General features: G+C 42.4%; 1 protein-coding gene across 2 annotated transcripts in view; it reads left to right on the top strand.

Moving 5' to 3' along the window:
- The window catches only part of rasal1a (RAS protein activator like 1a (GAP1 like)), a 286,840-nt gene that overhangs the window by 173,476 nt on the left and 93,807 nt on the right, over positions 1-19,557 (top strand). For both annotated transcript variants that reach the window (XM_078554231.1, XM_078554232.1), the window contains exon 11: positions 12,299-12,452. In XM_078554231.1, the coding sequence (XP_078410357.1) occupies positions 12,299-12,452 (154 nt within the window). The remainder of the gene's footprint in view (positions 1-12,298; positions 12,453-19,557) is intronic.

Below are 19,557 nucleotides of genomic sequence, written 5' to 3' on the forward strand. Positions count from 1 at the left end.
CCAGAGGTCGGTATTGGGACCCTTGCTTTTTCTGATATATGTTAATAATCTAGATCTTGGTGTGCAGGGGACAATTTCAAAGTTTGTGGATGATATGAAACCAGGAAGCATTGTAAACTGTGAGAAGGACAGTATAGAACTTTAAAAGGAAATAAACAAGTTGGTGGAGTGGACAGATAGGTGGAAGGTGAAGTTCAATGCGGAGAAGTGTGTCCCTACATGGGACCGGAGAAGAGGCAGGTCAGGAGCCGGGAGCATTTCAACTTCTGAACAAACTGAGTGGGAAAAGACATCACAGGAAACCAGTAAGTTGATTGGCCAGTAAGTGCTTGGTGTACGGGACAGTGTGTTAAAAGCCAGTTTAGGATTCAGGAGTTATGGTAGATCTATGCATAACAAGAAGTAAAACTTTAAAATAAACAAGATATGAAACAAAATAGTTAAAATAAATACCTAAAACACATACCTGTGTAATTAAGAAACGTATAACTTTTAGTTGTATTTGTGGGTGGTACAGCATTTAATAAACACAGTAAGTTGTAGTATACATAGAAACTATTCTAAATTAATTAAGAAAATAATTAAAATAAGTTAGTAGATTAGAATAAATTAGTGAGTAAATACTGTAATAAATGGCTTTATATAAAGTTTAAGGCATGTCAGTGCAGCTTGGCCATGTAGAATGTATATCTTGTAGGATGTGGGAAGTCATGCAGGCACAAAATGCTCTTGATGACTAAATTTGCAGAAAGTTTCACCAATTACAGAATCCTGAGCTCTGAGTTGCAGAGCTTGAGTTGCAGCTGGAGTCACTGTGGTGCATCCGCAAGGTTGAGGATTACATGGATAGCACATTTAGAGAGGTGGTCACACCAAAGCTAAGAAGTACACAGGCAGAGAGGGAATGGCTGACAGCCAGAATACCTAGGAGAAACAGGCAGGTAGTGCAGGAATCCCTTGAGGCTATCTTGCTCTCTAACTGTTTTGCCATTTCAGATACTGGTGAGCGAGATGGTTCCTCAGAGGACTGTAGCAAGAACCGAGTTTGTGGCACCACGGGTGGCTCAGCTGCAAGGAGGAGAGGAGGAAGAGTGGAAATGCTATAGCAGTAGGTGATTCCATAGTTAGGGGAGCAGACAGGCATTTCTGTGGCTTTAGACATGAACCCAGGACGGTATGTTGGCTCCCTGGTTCCAGGGTCAAGGATGTCATGGAGTGGCTGCAGGACATTCTTTTGGGGGAGGGTGAACATCCAGAGGTCGTGGTCCACATAGGTAGGAAAAGGGATGAGGTCCTGAAAGCAGATTTTAGGGGGTTAGGAAGGGAACTAAAAAGCAGGACCTCAAAGAGCAATAATCTCAGGATTATTCCGAGTGTCACTTGCTAGTGAGCATAAGAATAGGAAGATTGAGCAGTTCACATGGCTGGAGAAATGGAGTAGAAGTGAGGGCTTTAGATTTCTGAGGCATTGGGATCGGTTCTGGGGCAGGTGGGACTTGTACAAGAAGGGCAGGTTATGCCTTAACAGGACTAGGACTAATGTCCTCGTGGGGAGGTTTGCTAGTGCTGTTGGGGAGGGTTTAAACTAGATTGGCAGGGGGATGGGAACCTGAGGGGAATTTCAAAGAGGAGAGGAGAAAAACTGGCAGTGGGAAGCAGTGAAGTATCAACTAATAACGAGGATATATCAGAGAGTACTATCAAGGTAGATAGAATACTTGGATAGTTTGATAGAATTAGAGTAGGCAATAGTAAGTCATTAGATGGGGCCAGAATAAGGGGGAAGTAAAAAAGCCTAAATCAGGACTAATGTGCATGTATGTGAATGTACGGAGTGTGGTTAATAAGATTGGTGATCTGCAGGCACAGACTGACAAATGGAATGATCATATTGTTGCTATAACAGAGACCTGGCTCATAGAAGGGCAGGACTGGGTACAAGTTGCTAGGAGAGTCACAAAAGGAAAGAGAATGGGTTGGGGGAGGCTGGGGGAGTCAGGGGGGAAGAGGCAATATTGATTAAAGATGGCATTTCGGTACTGGAGAGAGAGGATATTCCAGAGGGGTCAAGGACGGAATTCCTCTGGCTAGAGGTAAGGAATGAAAATGATGCGGTAACATTGATTGGTGTAGTATATAGACCACCAACTAGTGGAAGGGATGTGGAGAAACAAATTTGCAAAGAAATTGCGGAGAGGTACAAGAGTTATAGAGTAATCATAATGGGGTACTTCAATTATCCAAATACAGACTGGAATAGGAATAGTACAAGAGGGGCGAAAGTTCCTGGAATGCGTTCAAGATCATTTTCTGCAGCAGTATGTTTCCAGTCCAACGAGAGGACATGCACTTTTGGACCCGGTTCTGGGGAATGAGTTGGCCCAAGTGGATCAAATATCAGTGGGACAGCCTCTACGGGACAGTGACCATTGTATCATAAAAGTTAGGTTAACCATGGAAAAGGACAGGGAACAATCCAGATCAGGGATAATTAATTGGGGGAAAGCCAACTTCGATGGGATGAGGATGCATCTCAGTCGAGTGAATTGGAATCAAATGTTGGCAGAAATGTCGGTGACTGAGCAATGGGCCACCTTCAAAGAAAAAGTATTGCAGGCAATGTCAAGGTATATTCCTTTGAAGGGGAAAGGTAGGACAAATAAGTCCAGAATGCCCTGCATGACAAGAGAGATAGAGATAAAGATGAAAAGGAAGACATGCACGTACGACAGATGTCAGGTAGAAAATACAATGGAGAATCAGGCTGAATATAGAAGGACCAAAGGAGAAGTGAAAAAACTAATAAGAAAAGTAAGGAGAGAGCATGAAAAGAGGCTGGCAGCGAACATAAAAGACCCAAGGTCTTCTATAAGCATGTAAATAATAAAAGGGTGGTAAAAGAAAGAGTTGGGCCAATTAGCGGCAAAAAAGGGGGCTTGCATGTGGAGGCTGGAGAAATAGTGCAGGTGTTGAACGAGTACTTTGCACCTGTCTTTACAAAGGAAGAGGATCCTACCCAGGCCAAGGAGAGAGAGAAAGTAACTGGTACACTAGAAGAACTTATAATTGAGAGGAAGGAAGTGTTGGAAAGGCTATCTTTACTTAAAATGGATAAGGTATCGGGACCAGATAAGATGCAGCCAAGGATACAGAGGGAAGTGAGAGTGGAAATTGCAGAGGTACTAATGATAATCTTTCATTCTCCCTTAGACACAGGGGAGGTGCCAGAGCTCTAGAGAATTGTGAATGTTACTCCCTTGTTCAAAAAGGGGTGCAAGGATAAAGCTGACAACTACAGACCAGTCAGTTTGACGTCAGTGGTAGGGACACTTCTGTGGGAAGTGCGGGATAATTAAGGAAAGCCAGCATGGGAAAATCATGTTTCACTAACTTGCTGGAATTTTTCGAGGAGGTATCAGAGAAGGTTGATAAGGGAAACGCTATTGATGTGGTGTATATGAATTTTCAAAAGGCATTTGATACAGTGCCACACAACAGGCTTGTGAGCAAAATTCTAGGTCATGGAATAAAAGAGAAAGTAGGCACTTGGATAAAAAATTGGCTGAGTGACAGGAAACAGAGTGTAGTGATAAATGGTTGTTTTTCAGATTGGAGGAAGGTTTGTAGTGGAGTTCCCTAAGGGTCAGTGTTGGAAACCTTGCTGTTCCTGATATATATTAATGACCTAGACTGTGGTGTGCAGGGCATGATTTCAGATGATATGAAGATTAGAAATGTTGTCAACTGTGGTGGGGATAGTCTTGAACTTCAAAAGGACATAGACATCTTGGTGGATTGGGCAGACAATTGGCAGATGAAGTTCAAAGCAGAGAAGTGTGAGGTCATTCATTTTGGCAGGAAAAATATGGTGAGGCAGTATAAAATAAAGGGAGAGCTTCTAAAGGAGGCACAGGAACAGAGGGACCTCGGTATATATGTACATAAACCTTTGAAGGTGGCAGGGCATGTTGAGAGAGCAGTTAAGAAAGCATACAGTATCTTAACCTTTATTATAGGGGCATTCAGTACAAGAGTAAGGAGGTCATGATGAACTTGTATAAGACCTCATCTGGAGTACTGAGTTCAGTTCTGGGTGCCATACTTGAGGAAGGATGTGAAGGCATTGGAGAGAGTACAGAGGAGATTCACAAGAATGATTCCTTGGATAAAGAACTGTAGCTATGAGGATAGATTGGGGGGGTTGGGACCGTTTTCCTTGTAGAAAAGAAGGCTAAGAGGAGACTCGATAGAGGTATTCAAGATTCTGAGGGGTATGGACATGGTAAATAGTGATAACCTGTTCCCACTCAAGGGAACATCAAGAACTAGAGGGCACAGATTGAAAATAATTGGCCAAAGGAGTAAATGTGATGTGAGGAAAAAAAATTTTCACCCAGAGGGTGGTTGGAGTCTGGAACAAACTTCCTGAAAGGGTGGTGGAGGCAGTCTCGATCGAGGTATTCAAAAGGGAATTGGATTGCTACCTGAAAAGAGAGAATGTGCGAGGTGTGATGTTTGTGTTTAATGTTTATGCTTGTTTGTAAAAGGACATTTTAGTTAAAAAGAATTGTTATATAAAACCTGACAGTAGGGTGTGCTAAGTCCTGGGTGTATTGCTGTCTGGTGGAAAATAAGGAATAAAAGGGTCCTTCTGTTTTTCACACAGGAAGTTGGAGTTCAGAGGCAGATAGCTGTGTTTCTTAGTTGTTACAAAGTGACAAAACACTTCACAAGGTTATGGGGATAAGGCAGGGGAGTTGGACTAGATGGAATGCTCTTTCAGAGAGCCATTGCAAACTCGATGGGCCAAATGGCTTCCCTCTGCACTGTAAAGATACTGTGATAGTGTGATGCATTTTGGTAGGAAGAACATGGAGAGGCAATATAAAGTAAGGGGTACAATTCTTAAAGGTGTGCAGGAGCAGAAGGACCTGGGTGTATGCATAGATCATTGAGGGTGGCAGGACAGGTGGAGAGAGCAGTTAATAAAGCATACAATATCCTGGGCTTTATTAATAGGGGCATGGAGTACAAGAGCAGAGAGGGTATGATGAACTTATATAAGACACTAGTTAGACCTCAGCTGGGGCATTGTGTACAGTTCTGGGCGCCACACTATAGGAAGAATATGAACACACTGAAGAGAGTGCAGGCGAGGTTTACAAGAATGGTTTTAAGGATGAGAAACTTGAGTTACAAATATAGATTTGAGAGGTTGGGACTGTTCTCCTTGGAGAGGAGAAGGTTAAGCGGCGATTTCATAAAGGTACTCAAAATCATGAGTGGGCTGGATAGAGTAGATAGGGAGAAATTGTTCTTGCTTGTAAAAGGATCAAGAACGAGTGGGCATAGATTTAAAGTGATTTGTGAAAGAAGCATTGAATGGTTGAATTCCTATGAGGTGGATGCCCAAGTGTGAGCTCCCCATCGCCAATGGTTCGGTCCTGCTCCTGTCCTGTGAGCTCAGACGCTCTGTCCTCAAGAGATCTGTGAGGTGGGCTCCCCACCCCCGCACCATATTCTCACACTCTCTTCAGTTGTGTCGGATCTTTTCCTGCTCAAAGAGAACAGCATGTTTGAGACGAGTTGCATGTTGCATGGATTGGAGCAGTGGAAATTGGTGCATTTATTATACCTCCCCTTGTAAGGCAGCCCACTTTTGTGGCAGGTCATCACTGGTGCGAATTGGGCAGAAGGGTTGTGGACCAGCTCCCTCCAGAGCACTGAGCACATCCACATGCAAGGGGAAGGCTCAGACAGGCATGTGATTTGCAGAGGTTGCTGGTTCCCTCTGTGCCTAAGCTGGTTCCCCCGCTTCCCCCCGAAACCCTCCCTTCCATGAAATGCCCTATGTCTGCTGAAGGGTGAAGGAGTCACAGTGGTCACTCCACCACAGCGTGGATGCACTGAAGTGGGGCTGTTGGGCAGGACATGCTATTTCCACTGGGCCTTGGATCCTGGACCCTGACATATTGGAGCCTTTGTGGTTTATACGACCACCTGATGAGACTTACCCTGGCGGAGCGAATAAGGTCGTTCATCATCTTCCGACACTGTGTTGCCGACCACTTGTGCACCCCCTGGGCACTGACGGCATCGACCACCTGCACCCATGCGGTGTTGGTACCCCTGCTTGGCCCCCCTCTCCCAGCAGGAGGGAGATTACATTCCTGCACTCCACAACGTGGTCCAGAAGGTCGCACAGGGAGGCATCACTAAATTTCGGAGCTGGGCCTGCAGGATAACCTTGCAGAGATCTCTGCTTTTGGTTTGATATTGTGGATGTCCAGGTGCCTTTTAAATATGGCACCCAGGCATGACAGCAAGGCGCATGCCATCAAGCCCGCCCCGTCACGGAAGACGTTGCGAAACCCCCAGATGCATAATTAATTACGTCAGGGCCGGAAGATACTGCAGGATTTCCCATCGTTCCTGCAGCGGGAAACACTCCCTGTTTCCACCCCCGCCACGGGACTGAGTCCCGGATGGGAGAATTCCACCCTTTGCCGTAGATAAAAGCAAAATTCTGTGGATGCTGGAAATCTGATGAAAGGTCATCAACCTGCAACCTTAACTCTGTTACTCTCTCCACAGATGCTGCCTGACTATTTCCAGCATTTTCTGCTTTTAACTCTTTTTCTTAGATTAGACAATTTAGGATAAATTCATTTTAATGACTGTGTACTGGTTGTGGGTATGGAGACATGGGTGATGGAGAGCAAAGGCTGTAGGCCTTGTTGTCAGGACCCTGGAGACCATGGTTGAAATGTCCCATTCCAGGGTTTGGAATGAACTAAAACCGCTACTGTGTATTCACGATTCAGGGGTTGGGTTCTGGTCTGAAGTAGATCTTGCATTCTCAGCCAGATACGTGGACACCCCTTTTCTCTATGCGCCCTTAATACAGGTTGATCGGTGAATCTTCCTTCCTTTTTTTAAATTCATTTTTGGGATGTGAGCAGCACTGGCTAGGCCAGCATTTATTGCCCACCCCTAATTGCCCTTGAGAAGGTGGTGAAGAGCCATCTTCTTCAATGTTGCGGTCCAAGTGGTGTAAGTTCACCCATGGTGCTGTTAGGGAGGAGAGTTCTGAGATTTTGACCCTTAACGACAGTGAAGGAACGGCGATATAGTTTCAAGCCAGAATGGGTGTGATTTGGAGAGGAATTCACAAGTGATAGTGTTCCCGTGATTCTGCATCCTCAAGAAACTCTAACAAATTTGTCAGATAAGATTCTTCAGTGCATTATTTGTTACAGCTTCCTTAATAATATAATCCAGCATTTTCCCAACAAGTGATGTTAAGCTAACTAGCCTGTAGTTCTGTTTTCTCTCTCCGTCCTCTCTTAATTAGTGGTGTTACATTTGCTAACTTCCAATCTGCTGGGGCAGTTACAGAGTCTGGGGAACTTTGGAAATCCACAACCAGTGCATCCACTGTCTTTACAACTACCTCTTTTAGAAGGTAGCATGTAGGCTACTGGGTCCTGGGATTTTGTCAGATTTTAGTCAGTTCCATCAAAATGTTTTCTCTGATGATATTAATCACCTTAAGTTCTTATTAGCCTCGTGGTTATCTTCTATTTCCGGTATGTAATTTGAATCTTCTACCATGAAGACAGGCCCAAAATATTTGTTTACTGTCTTTACCATTCCCTCATTCCCAATGATAATTCCTCCTGAAATTCTCTTGAGTTGATAAAAGACAAAGGGTGGAGTTTTCCAGGACTTTTCATTAGATTTCCAGCATCCACAGAGTTTTGCTTTTGACTAAACTAAAGAGACTGTTCACTTAAAATGGACAACTAACGCCAGTGGACTTTTTGGCTGCCTCTCCAAATTTTCCATTCTCGCCTGCAACAGTCCCTATCGCGGGTGGGACCAGAAAATCCAGGCCAAAATCTCACCTCAGCTTAGCCTGTATGAGAAAGTAACTACCTGATGCATCAGTTATTGCCCTTTCTGCACTGTATCAATCTAGATTAAACTCTGTTTTTGTCCAGCACCACCACCCCCTGATGCTGCCTAACCTATTTTCAAAATTTTCTGTTTATATTTCAGATTTCCAGCTTCTGCAGTATTTTGATTTTGCTTTAACATTAAACCAACCATTGTATCAGTCAACATGTTTCCTTCAGCAACCAGTAAACACTGGCCATTTGGCCTCTCCCTGGTATTACCATTAACCCACCAAAAATGTTATATATATGTGTCACCTTCATGTTCTGTAAATAAAGGGATACCTTACTGACTCTGGGATGGGTAATCAGCGCATAGCGGAGCCCACATCCCGTGAATGAATAAAAAAAAACTCTGCCATGATTTTCAAAGTTTCATGTAGTGCTCTTCATCTGCCTGTCTGACTTAAGACCTGGATAAGCCTCTGGTTATTATATAAAAGAACAGACTGGTCCCAATTTGGTAAAGGCTCCTTATAATAATCATCATTCAATACAGTAGCTTATCAGGATACGGTTCACTATTAGTGTATATCTAGGAGTCTATTTGTGTGAATGGTTACTATATTTCAGACCATTTTGAAAGATCACATTTTCTCAATTACCTATCATATCTCAATGGTTTTCAACATCCAAAACAATAATAGAAATTTGCTCCCTGAAAGATTGCTGCTAACAGTCTGTGATTTATTGCGTTAATGATATCGAACGATTAGAGTAGCCTTTGGAGGATATTGTTAATACGCTATTTCACAATGAGCACTGATTATGTTGACAATTTTCCAAAGCTTTCATACTGACTTTGAAGCAGGAAATGGAAAGAACCTCAAATTAATAAAAGTCATCTTGTATTTCGATATTTTAGAATTGTTATTGCGAAGCTAGGTACCATGGTATAGGGTTTTATAAACAGGCTTGTGGTGCCTTTCAATGTCACTTTACTCAATATTACCTCTCTCCAGGACTGTGTGTAATGAGTGGGTTATTTTGTGAAGGCTGTAAGGCAGCAGATAGAAATCACAGGCTGCTTCTTTCACTTTCTGTCACTTGAAGGTTTTATGGACAGTGGAAACAAAATTGAGTTAATACAAAGGTCTTACTGGTGGTGGTACTTTGTGTTGCAGTTAAAACTCTGTTACACTACAAATCTTAAACCAACTAAGTAGGATGGGTGTGCATTTAAAATTGCAAAGGTAGTACTGTATACAGAGAGTTCTGCCTGTAAGTGGATTTAGATTTATATTGCCTTTAACTTAATATCTTTTGTGCCCTTGTAAGTGATGAAAGCAGCTGGTGTAATTTTAGACTCCAAGATACTTTAGTTTATGGAACATGTTTCAGTGGCTAAGCTTACTTGTCTACATGGGCTCTCAAGATGATACATATGCTTTCATGAGGATGAAGATGTAAGATGTACAATAGGCTGTAAAAGAACCCATAGCTGCATGTAAATTATATCCTGTATTATTCATATGACTGGCCTAAGGAAAGGGTAAGTCAGACTGCAGTGTCTGATAGCATATAAAGCAAAGCATGAACTGGAGCACAGAATACCTTTTGAAATGAAGACCCATTGATTATGGCTTTGTCACAGATACTTGCAATTTGTGGCGACCTTGATTTCTGTGGAGTGCATATATTGTGCCAGAAATGAAAGGGACTGGGAATTTATGCTTTGCAAAAAGGATTGCTCAATTTGAGAAAAAAAATATGAAGAGAAAAGAAAGTGGCTAATGCTAAGTTTGAGTGAAAAATAGTTGCCTTTGTTTATAGAACTCATGAAAGGAGCTGCATTGGAAGCAGATTTGATGCTGTTTTTCTAATTATAAGAGAAAGAACTGGCATTCATGGAGCACATTTGATGGCCTAAAGATGTTGCAATGCACTTCACAGCCAATGAATTATATTTGGAAGTGTAATCATTGTTGTAGGGAAATAGTGCAACCGGCAGTGTGTTAACTGTGCAGTTAAAGGGCAGAATGCATGTTTGACCGGTACATGATTTGATACATTGATGCTCAGCAGTAATATCACAGGAGAAAGCTCGGTCAATGACAAAGACAACAGCAACTTGCATTTATGCAGTGAGATAGATGAATGTTTCAAGGGGCTTCACAATGCGGGATTAGGGCTAAACTAAGCATACTCAGCCGAAGAAGGAAGGATTGGGAGGTGTTGCCAAAAGATTGATGAAAGAGACGGTTTTAAAAAGGGACCTGAAAGGAAGAGAGGGAGGGGTTTTGGAAGGGAGAAAGTAGGATCTAAGTGGCTGAAGGCACCCCAAACAAGCCAGCAACACTGTGAATGACTGCTTCATGTTTGTGATAGGGAAATCATGTTTAACCAATTTATTGGAGTTCTTTGAAGGAGTCACATGTGCTGTGAATAAAGGGGAGCCAGTGGGTGTACTGTACTTAGATTTCCAGACGGCATTTGATAAGGTGTCACATCAAAGGTTATTGCAGAAAATAAAAAGCTCATGGTGTAGAGGGTAATATATCGGCATGGCTAGAAGATTGGCTAGCTAACAGGAAATAGAGGGTAACCAGAAATGGGTCTTTTTCTGGTTGGTGAGATGTAACGAGTGGTGTGCCACAGGGATCAGTGCTGGGACCTCAACTGTTTACAATTTATATAAATGACTTGGATGAAGGGACGGATGGTGTGGTTGCTAAATTTGCTGATGACACAAAAATAGGTAGGAAAGTAAGTTGTGAGGAGGACGTAAGGAGGCTACAAAGTGACATAGATAGGTTAGATGAGTGGGCAAAGACTGAGCAAATGGGGTATAGTGAGGGCAAATGTGAAATTGTCCATTTTGGCAGGAATAATAAAAAAGAAGCATATTATCTAAATGGTGAGAGATTGCAGAGCTCTGAGATTCAGAGGGATCTGGGTGTCCTAGTGCATGAATCACAAAAGACTAGTATGCAGATACAGCAAGTAACTAGGAAAGTTAATAGAATATTATCATTTATTGTGAGAGGAATTGAACACAAAAGTAGGAAGGTTATGTTTCAGTTGTACAGGGCACTGGTGAGACCACATCTAGAGTACTGTGTACAGCATTGGCCTCCTTATTTAAGGAAAGATATAAATGCGTTAGAAGCAGTTCAGAGCAAGTTTACTAGGCTAATACCAGGAATGAGTGGGGTGTCATGTGAGGAAAGGGTGGACAGGTTAGGCTTGTATCCACTAGAATTTAGAAAAGTAAGAGGAGACTTGATCGAAACCTTTAAGATCCTGAGGGGACTTGACAGGGTGGATGTGGAGACGATGTTTCCTCCTCTGCAAGAATCTAAAACTAGGGGTCATGGTTTAAAAATAAGAGGCTGCTCAATTAAGACAGAGATGAGGAGAAATTTTTTCTCTCAGAGTGTCGTGAGTCTTTGGAACTATTTTCCTCAAAAGGCAATGGAAGCAGAGTGTTTGAATATTTTTAAGGCACAGCCAAATAGATTCTTGATTAACAAGGGGATGAAATGTTATCGGGGGTAGACGGGAGGTTACAATCAAATCAGTCATGGTCTTATTGAATGGCGGAGCAGGCTTGAAGAGCCGAGTGGCCTACTCTTGCTCCTAGTTCGTATGTTCATAGAAGTAAATTCAGAATGCAGTTGGTTTTGTACCACTAATTTTGATGGTTGCCATAAATTACAGATTTATTAATTACCTCCATGTAATATATCAAACTATAGGATGAATCAACAGATGAAGATTTCATTGGTTTAAAATGGTACTGTAAACCCAATTTATGTCATTCTCCAGCCCTCCAGATAGTGGATAAAAGGCCCAAATGTCAAAAATGCTGATGTTTCCATGATCAGTGCAGGAACTACCCACTGCAATACTCCCTCTGGTACATCACAACCGCTAACCTAAAAAGGCAATATTCCTGGCCATTTCATTTATAGAAAATACCTTGTACAAAATTTACTGTTCACTATAGCTCAGTTTCATATTATCCCCTGGATACAGTTTTCTGGATATCTTCACTGGTTCCTCAGTTTCACCTCTTTAATTACCAGGTAAAAGATGAACACCGATAAGCACACTAGGGAATCAAAAGCTGAGTTTAATGAGTAGAGTGGAGGGAGGGGGAATCCCATATTTTGTTAAGAAAACGATACCATGTTGGGCACTTAGAATAATGGCTTCATTTTCCTTTATGCCTAAAGTTTAAAGGATAAAGATTGTTCCACACTGTCTTTCACAACACTTTAATTCTCTTTAGCTTTACACACAGGAAACCATATCTGAGGTTGCTGGATGCTCACTGGGAAATGACCTATTCCTCAAGAGCTTGTGGTTGACTGGGAACTCTTTCTGACCTTTACCAGGTTGAGGATATGACCCCACTCACCATGCTGGAAGAAGTTACCACAGTGGAGAGCAGGCAGGATGTGGCGGTAACCCTGGTGAAGATTTTCCTGGGGCAGGGTCTGGTGGTGCCATTTCTTGACTACCTCAATATGAGAGAAGTGAACAAAACAAGTAAGTGCTGAATTCAGCAAAAGACTCGAGGCGAATTTTTCTGACAGTTTGTGAATGAGCGGGAGGACCCACTCTGTCTAATTTCACAATCTGTAATAATACATATTTTCTCATTAGACACAAAGGAAACTACACTGGGTCAGCCCTTTCAAAGTCATTTAAATATTTGAAAGGAGAAGTAGAGCTCTAGTGTAGAGTGCATTGCTGTTCAAAACTTCACAATTCCTCACATATCATTTTGGGAGATAAATGAAAAGAAAAATGACTGGAAGATCCCCCACTCTGCCATTATGGAGTCAGAAACAAGTATTTACATAATGCCAATACAGCTCAATGACATCACAAGGTGATCCTGTTACCCCGTGTCTCAGCAGTAGACAGTACTTCCAATGAATCCAATATTCATCCACCCCCACACACAAAATTTCTCCACCCTTACACGGCCCCCGTCACCCCAACCATAGCTGTTAATGCATTTGATTTTCACAGAATCACACAGTGCAGAAGAGGCCCTTTGGCCCATCGAGTCTGCACTGACACGTGAGAAACACCTGACCTACCTACCTCCCTAATCCCATTTACCAGCACTTGGCCCATAGCCTTGAATGTTATGAAGTGCCAAGTGCTCATCCAGGTACTTTTTAAAGGATATAAGGCAACCCGCCTCCACCACCCTCCCAGGGAGTGCATTCCAGACCATCACCACCCTCTGGGTAAAAAAATATTTTCCTCACATCCCCCCTAAACCTCCTGCCCCTCACTTTGAACTTATGTCCCTTTGTGACTGACCCTTCAACTAAGGGGAACAGCGGCTCCCTATCCACCCTGTCCATGCCCCTCATAATCTTGTACACCTTGATCAGGTCGCCCCTCAGTCTTCTCTGCTCCAATGAAAACAACCCAAGTCTATCCAACCTCTCTTCATAACTTAAATGTTTCATCCCAGACAACATCCTGGTGAATCTCCTCTGCACCCCTTCCGGTGCAATCACATCCTTCCTATAATGTGGCAACCAGAACTGCACACAGTACTCCAGCTGTGGCCTCACCAAGATTCTATACAACTCCAACATGACCTCTCTACTTTTGTAATCTATGCCTCGATTGATAAAGGCAAGTGTCCCATATGCCTTTTTCAGCACCCCACTAACATGCCCCTCCGCCTTCAGAGATCTATGGACACACTTGCCAAGGCCCCTTTGTTCCTCAGAACTTCCTAGTGCCATGCCGTTCATTGAATACTTCCTTGTCAAATTACTCCTTCTTGACGGGAAATGAGCACAAAAGAAGAGGAAACTTGCCACTTGCTGTCCTTTTGCCACAACACTTGGTGCACTGAGGGCACACAATGGGAATCTGAATGCACCACAAAGGTTGCAAAACTAGAAGGGTCTCGGCGTCAACTTCCTATATTTGCCCCTGGCATATGTTCCTATGAAATTCCTTTTTCAGCTGTTTTAATGTTTTGGCCTTGAGGCCCAATTTATGCTCATATATTTACAATGGTGGAAACCAAAAGTTGCTTCACTCCAATGCTGAACTTGTAGTAGGTGTGTGCAGTGACATAATAATCTGTGCAGAATAATCTGTCTGATATAGGGTCCAATTAATCATGGCAGGGTTTGAAGTGCCTCACAGGTTTTGTTGTTCAGTCAATCTTTTGCAAAGCTGTTAGTATCATTGGCTGCTACCAAAGGAAGTGAACTGACGTTCCAGATCATCAATTCGAACTGTAATCATTAAAGGTTGTTTCAGTGCAGAGCTGAACATAAATTCAGACAACATTTTAAATCATGCAAAGCCAACAGAAGTTTGAAAAGATCCTAATGGAATCCAAAGGGTGCAAGATTTGTTTTCTTTTCTAAGGGGTTAGCTATTTAAGACTGAATTTCTAGGGCTGTAACTCTTTGGAATTCTCTGGCCCAGAGGACTATGGATGTTCAATCATTGAGTATATTCAGGAATGAGATCAATAGATTTTTGAACTCTTCAGGGAATCAAGCACTCTGGAGATTGGGTGGGTAAGTCAATTGAGGTTAAGATCAGCCACGATCTTAATGAATGGCGGCGTAACCTGGAGGAGCCCCATGGCCTACTCCTGCTGCTATTTCATCTGTTGTTCTGTTCTCCACTCATTTTGTTTGTATTTTGATAGTAATGAATGGCCAAGCGTTATGTCTTATTCATTTTTTGACATTAGATTCTTAGCACATATATGGAATTATTTTGGAATAAGTTTTAGAGAGCAGGGAAAACATTAATCACCAACCAGTGCAGGGTGGGTTTTGATACTATTTACTATTTTTCGCTTAATTATTTGTGTCATGTTCTTGCAAAGAATGACCTAATTCAAGAAAAGTTTCTGTCCTGCATGTCCCCCTCCTGTTGCTATGGATTTACTCTGATTGATTCCAGTAATATGATCAAAATCTCCGACGATTTGTTACCATTAATTCCCTAATGGCATTCTTGGCTGTAGATTCTGTGTGATTTATTTGTGTTGGCTGTTCACAGCAGTGAAGCACATGCTCAACTAATGCTTTTAAGGAAGCCCAGTTTCACTATCAGGGCGAGATAAAAGGCACAACAATGCCATCCCTCTTGGTGCAAAGACATTATTTGTAAATGAGAACATTTTCAGGATACACTGAATGTGTTTTGATTTTAATTATATCAACATACATCATATCGCTGAATCTGATAAAATCTGACGAAGGTTTACCATTATGTAAGTGTGTTTAGCATTAACAACATTTTCTAATGCACCAACAATGTTACAGATAAGGTCCAATGTGTACAATTTTCCATACAATCACATGAATGGTCAACCAAAGTCAGTGTACCTCGACAATTTTTGCCTCTGTTGCAGTTTTCCACATTATTATTTACGTAGATGGATACAGCATGAAGTGTGCGGTTCTGGGTTAAATGCATTGGTGTTGAAATCTGAACTGAGGGTTAGGACAGGATAAACGTGTTGGAATATTGCTATCGGGCACCTGCACCAGAATGGGGGAGTTTGTGTACCCGCTTTGGAGGGTGAGGGCGCGTGGGAAAGAAGCAGCAGCACAGGCAAGTTGTACAGGGACAGCTTCCAAGAACTGTAATGTATTGACAATTGACCCCCTTTATAAGAACTAATTTTCCATGATACAGTCCTTGGTTGTCCTCTTTGGACCTGATGCTGGTTTCTTTCCAACATCCAGATATCTGTGTGCAAAAGAGGCAGGAGCCATGGGAATTCTTGAAGCTGTACCTTGCCATGGTGACGTGGGCCTTCTGGGTGGGTGATGCAACCCCAGACCCCTGCCCAGCAGAAACTTGGCTCAGTAACCTGCTGTTCTGTGTGAAAAGTCAATGTGTAGGAATCCTGCTTAATTTTGCATTCTCTTTCTCCAGCTTTACCCGTGCATTGTTTCCAACAAGCAGGAAACCTGGGCCATTCTATTAAATGTGTATTTTCTAGACTGGTACTTCCTTATAAAATGTTGTCTGCGTCTTTAAATTAGCTTTGGAATGCTATTACATTACTTAGAATCGCGTATAGAACGTCAATTCTATAGGCAGTAAAATTAACAACCATAGCTGAAAACAAGAGGAGCATAAATCTGAATAATGGACTTGGCTCAATTCACATTTGGCTCCTGTTGGGTTTCCCTGTGCGTGTTTTCTTTTATTCATTCATGGCTAGGCCAGCATTTATTGCCCATCCCTAATTGCCCTTGAGAAGGTGGTAGTGAGTCACCTCCTTGAACCTCTGCAGCCCATGTGCTGTAGGTACGCCCACAGTGCTGTTAAGGAGGGAGTTCCAGGTTATTTCTGGGGTTTGAAAGGTGGCTCTGCTATGATAGAAATGGAATGATGCTGGTATCTTGGGCAGCACACTTACCAATACTAGGGATGTGTTTTCTCCACAGTATCAAAGGCACAGAAGCTCCCAGCAGCAAACAAGGGTGGTTGCATAGGAATTGGAGCAGGCCATTTAGACCCTTGAGCCTGGGCCATTCAGTGAGATCATAACTGTGACCCAACTCCATAGACCCACATTTACTCCATATTCCTTAATACCTTTCAATTCACGCCACACAAGCGTCAGGAAATGACCATCTCCAAGAAAAGAGAATCTAACCATCGCCCCTTGAAGTTCAATGGCATTACCATCACTGAATCCCCCACTATCAACAACCTAAGGGTTACCATTGACCAGAAACTGAGCTGGACTGGCCATATAAATACTGTGGCTACAACAGCAAGTCAGAGGCTAGGAATCCTGCGACGAGTAACTCACCCCCTGACTCCCCAAAGCCTGTCCACCATCTACAAAGCACGTGTCAGAATTGTGATGGAATACTCCCCACTTGTCTGGATGAGTGCAGCTCCCACAACACTCGAGAAGCTTGACACCATCAAAGCAGCCCACTTGATTGGCACCACATCCACAAACATTCACTCCCTTAACCACCAACGCACAGTAGCAGCAGTGTGTACCATCTACAAAATGTACTGCAGGAATTCACCAAGACTCCTTCGACAGCACCTAACAGCACTGTGAGTGTACCTACACCACATGGACTGCAGCAGTTCAAGAAGGCAGCTCACCACCACCTTCTCAAGGGCAACTAGGGATGGGCAATAAATGCTGGCCCAGCCAGTGAAGCCCACATCCCTTAAACGAAAAAAAAACCTAGTAATCTGTTATGGCAATGTCCCCCAAATTGTTATGCTTGCAGGTGAGGAGGGGTGAACTAGCTTCCTCTCTTTATTCAACCCCCTCAGTTGGTCACAACAAGGTTAATTTAAAAAGGATCCCTTCCCTCATGGATACCTTTTCCCAGTCCAACTGTATTTATGTTTTAAAAGGAGCCAATTTAACCAGGCTGTCTTGAGTCAAAGAAAGAGTGAGTTTATTAGTTACTAAACATGAGGAAAAGGAATAAAAATGCAACACGCATACATGCAGATTAGAAATGAGAAATTATGTCCAAAAATAAAAGTTACAAAAAATATACAAATCAATCCTTTGGCTTGTCCGTGAGGAGCAGATGGCGAAACATTACAGCTGTTAATTTGGGGTGTTTCCGGTAGTGCTGACTTTGGAGTTGAGCAGTTGGGTTGGAGATTCTTGGTTCTGCAGGTTAGCTGAAAAGAGTTGTCCTATTTCCTTTTCGACTGTGGCTTTGCTGACTTGCGACTTGCTTCCAGCCATCAGAAAGAGTTTTTTTTCACCTGCAAGCACAGGGATGCCCAGTTGGTGTTCTTCAGCTGTGACCTTCACAGCACACACACACACCAGAACAGAACACCAGACCAGCACACAGAACTAGGGTTGCAGTTGGCTTTTTAAAATCCCTTTCTACTGTGTACTCCTGGAAGGGAAAAAACATGTTTTTCGCTCAGGTCTGTTTTCTTTTCAACTCAGTTCATGTTCACAGTCTGGGATCTAACTCAACAGGAGGTGGTTTTCAGCTGAGATGGTAATCATTTTCCATTATCTCCACAACTACAGGATATTACAGTTCAGTTTGCATTGTATCTTTTCCTTTGAAGTACCTTTGTCTGAAGTAGACCATGTCAAGTAACCCACATAGGAACTTTCCAGCAAATGGATACCTCACAGTCTCAGCCAGCTTTTGCTAGTATGTCCTTTTTTAAAAAAAAATGCATGTCTTACTTAAAAGTTCAATATGTCCATAAGTAATTTGGGGATAGGATCCATGGTCATGACAAATCTCAAATTTAGAATTGATCTAGCAACAGTTGCCATTTCGGAAGGTAGTTCCAAACTTCTGCCATCCTTTGTGTGTAGAAGTGTTTCCTAATTTCACTCCTGAAGGGTCTAGCTCTAATTTTTAGACAATGCCTCTCACTCCTGGTCTCTGAAAGCAGCAGAATTAGTTCCTCTTACCTGTTTCCTTTAATTAACATGAAAACTTTGATCAAATCACTCCTTAATCTTCTCGATTCCAGGGAATACAACCTTTGTTTCCTAATTTCTCCCTGTAATTTAATCCTTGGGGTCTAGGTTTCATTCTGGAAAATCTACTCCCTCCAAGGCCAATATATTTTTCCAAAGATAAGGTGCCCAGATGTGCTCATAGTGCACCAGTTGTGGTCTAACCAGGACTTTTATGAAGTATAACTTCCACTTCCTTGTAGTCTAGTCCTCTCGATATAAGGGTTAGCATTCTATTGGCCTTTTGTTCCAGTTCATGAAATTTTAATGAACTCTGTGCATGAACCTCCAAGACGCTTTGAGTCTTCACTGTGTCTAGCTTTACACCATTTAGAAAGCACCCTGTTCTGTATTTTTTGGGTCTGAAGTGGATGGCCTCACATTTGCTTACATTAAAATACATTTGCCATAGTTTTGCACATTCATTTTATCAATACCTCTTTGTAATTGTAGGCTTCCATCTACACTGCTAACAGTGCCACCTATTGGCAAACTTGGATCTGTGGTTTTCTATTCAATCATCTAAGTTGTTAGAAAATAAGTGAGTAATGAGGCCTCCGCGCAGATCCTTGTAGGATATCACTAGTCACATCTTATCAATTAGAGTACATTATTCCTATTCTCTTCCTCCTTCTGCTCAGCTAAATTCCTAATGAGGTCAATAACTTGCTTTCAATTCTATGAACTTAACCTTTAGATAACCCTTTCTTATGAGGAACTTTATCAAATGCCTTCTGGAAGTTCATATAAATAAGTTCATTAGACTTCCCTTCTCCACTACTTTAGACATTCCTGAAAAAAATTCAATCAGGTTCATCAGGCATGACCTACCCTTTACAAATCCAACCTGTCTCTCTCTGATCAGCTGAAGTAGTTTGGTCACCCTATCCTTAATGATCAACCCTAATAATTTTCTGACAACAAACTGTCAAAGACTGGCGTGGGTAAAGTGGGTTCTGGTCTGTGAGGCACTGGCATCAGTACTGGGGAAAGTGGGGGCTGTACTGTTGGGACGGTTTACACCTGAATCGTGCTGGGATGAGTGTCCTTGCAAATTGCATAACTAGGGAAGTAGAGAGGGCTTTAAAATTATCAAGAGGGGTGAGGGATCAAGCTTTGGTAGAGGTAGCGATTCAAGGTTTAGAGTCAAGA

The sequence above is a fragment of the Cetorhinus maximus genome, chromosome 12, assembly GCF_964194155.1.
Source record: "Cetorhinus maximus chromosome 12, sCetMax3.hap1.1, whole genome shotgun sequence".
In the NCBI taxonomy this organism is placed as follows: Eukaryota; Metazoa; Chordata; class Chondrichthyes; order Lamniformes; family Cetorhinidae; genus Cetorhinus; species Cetorhinus maximus.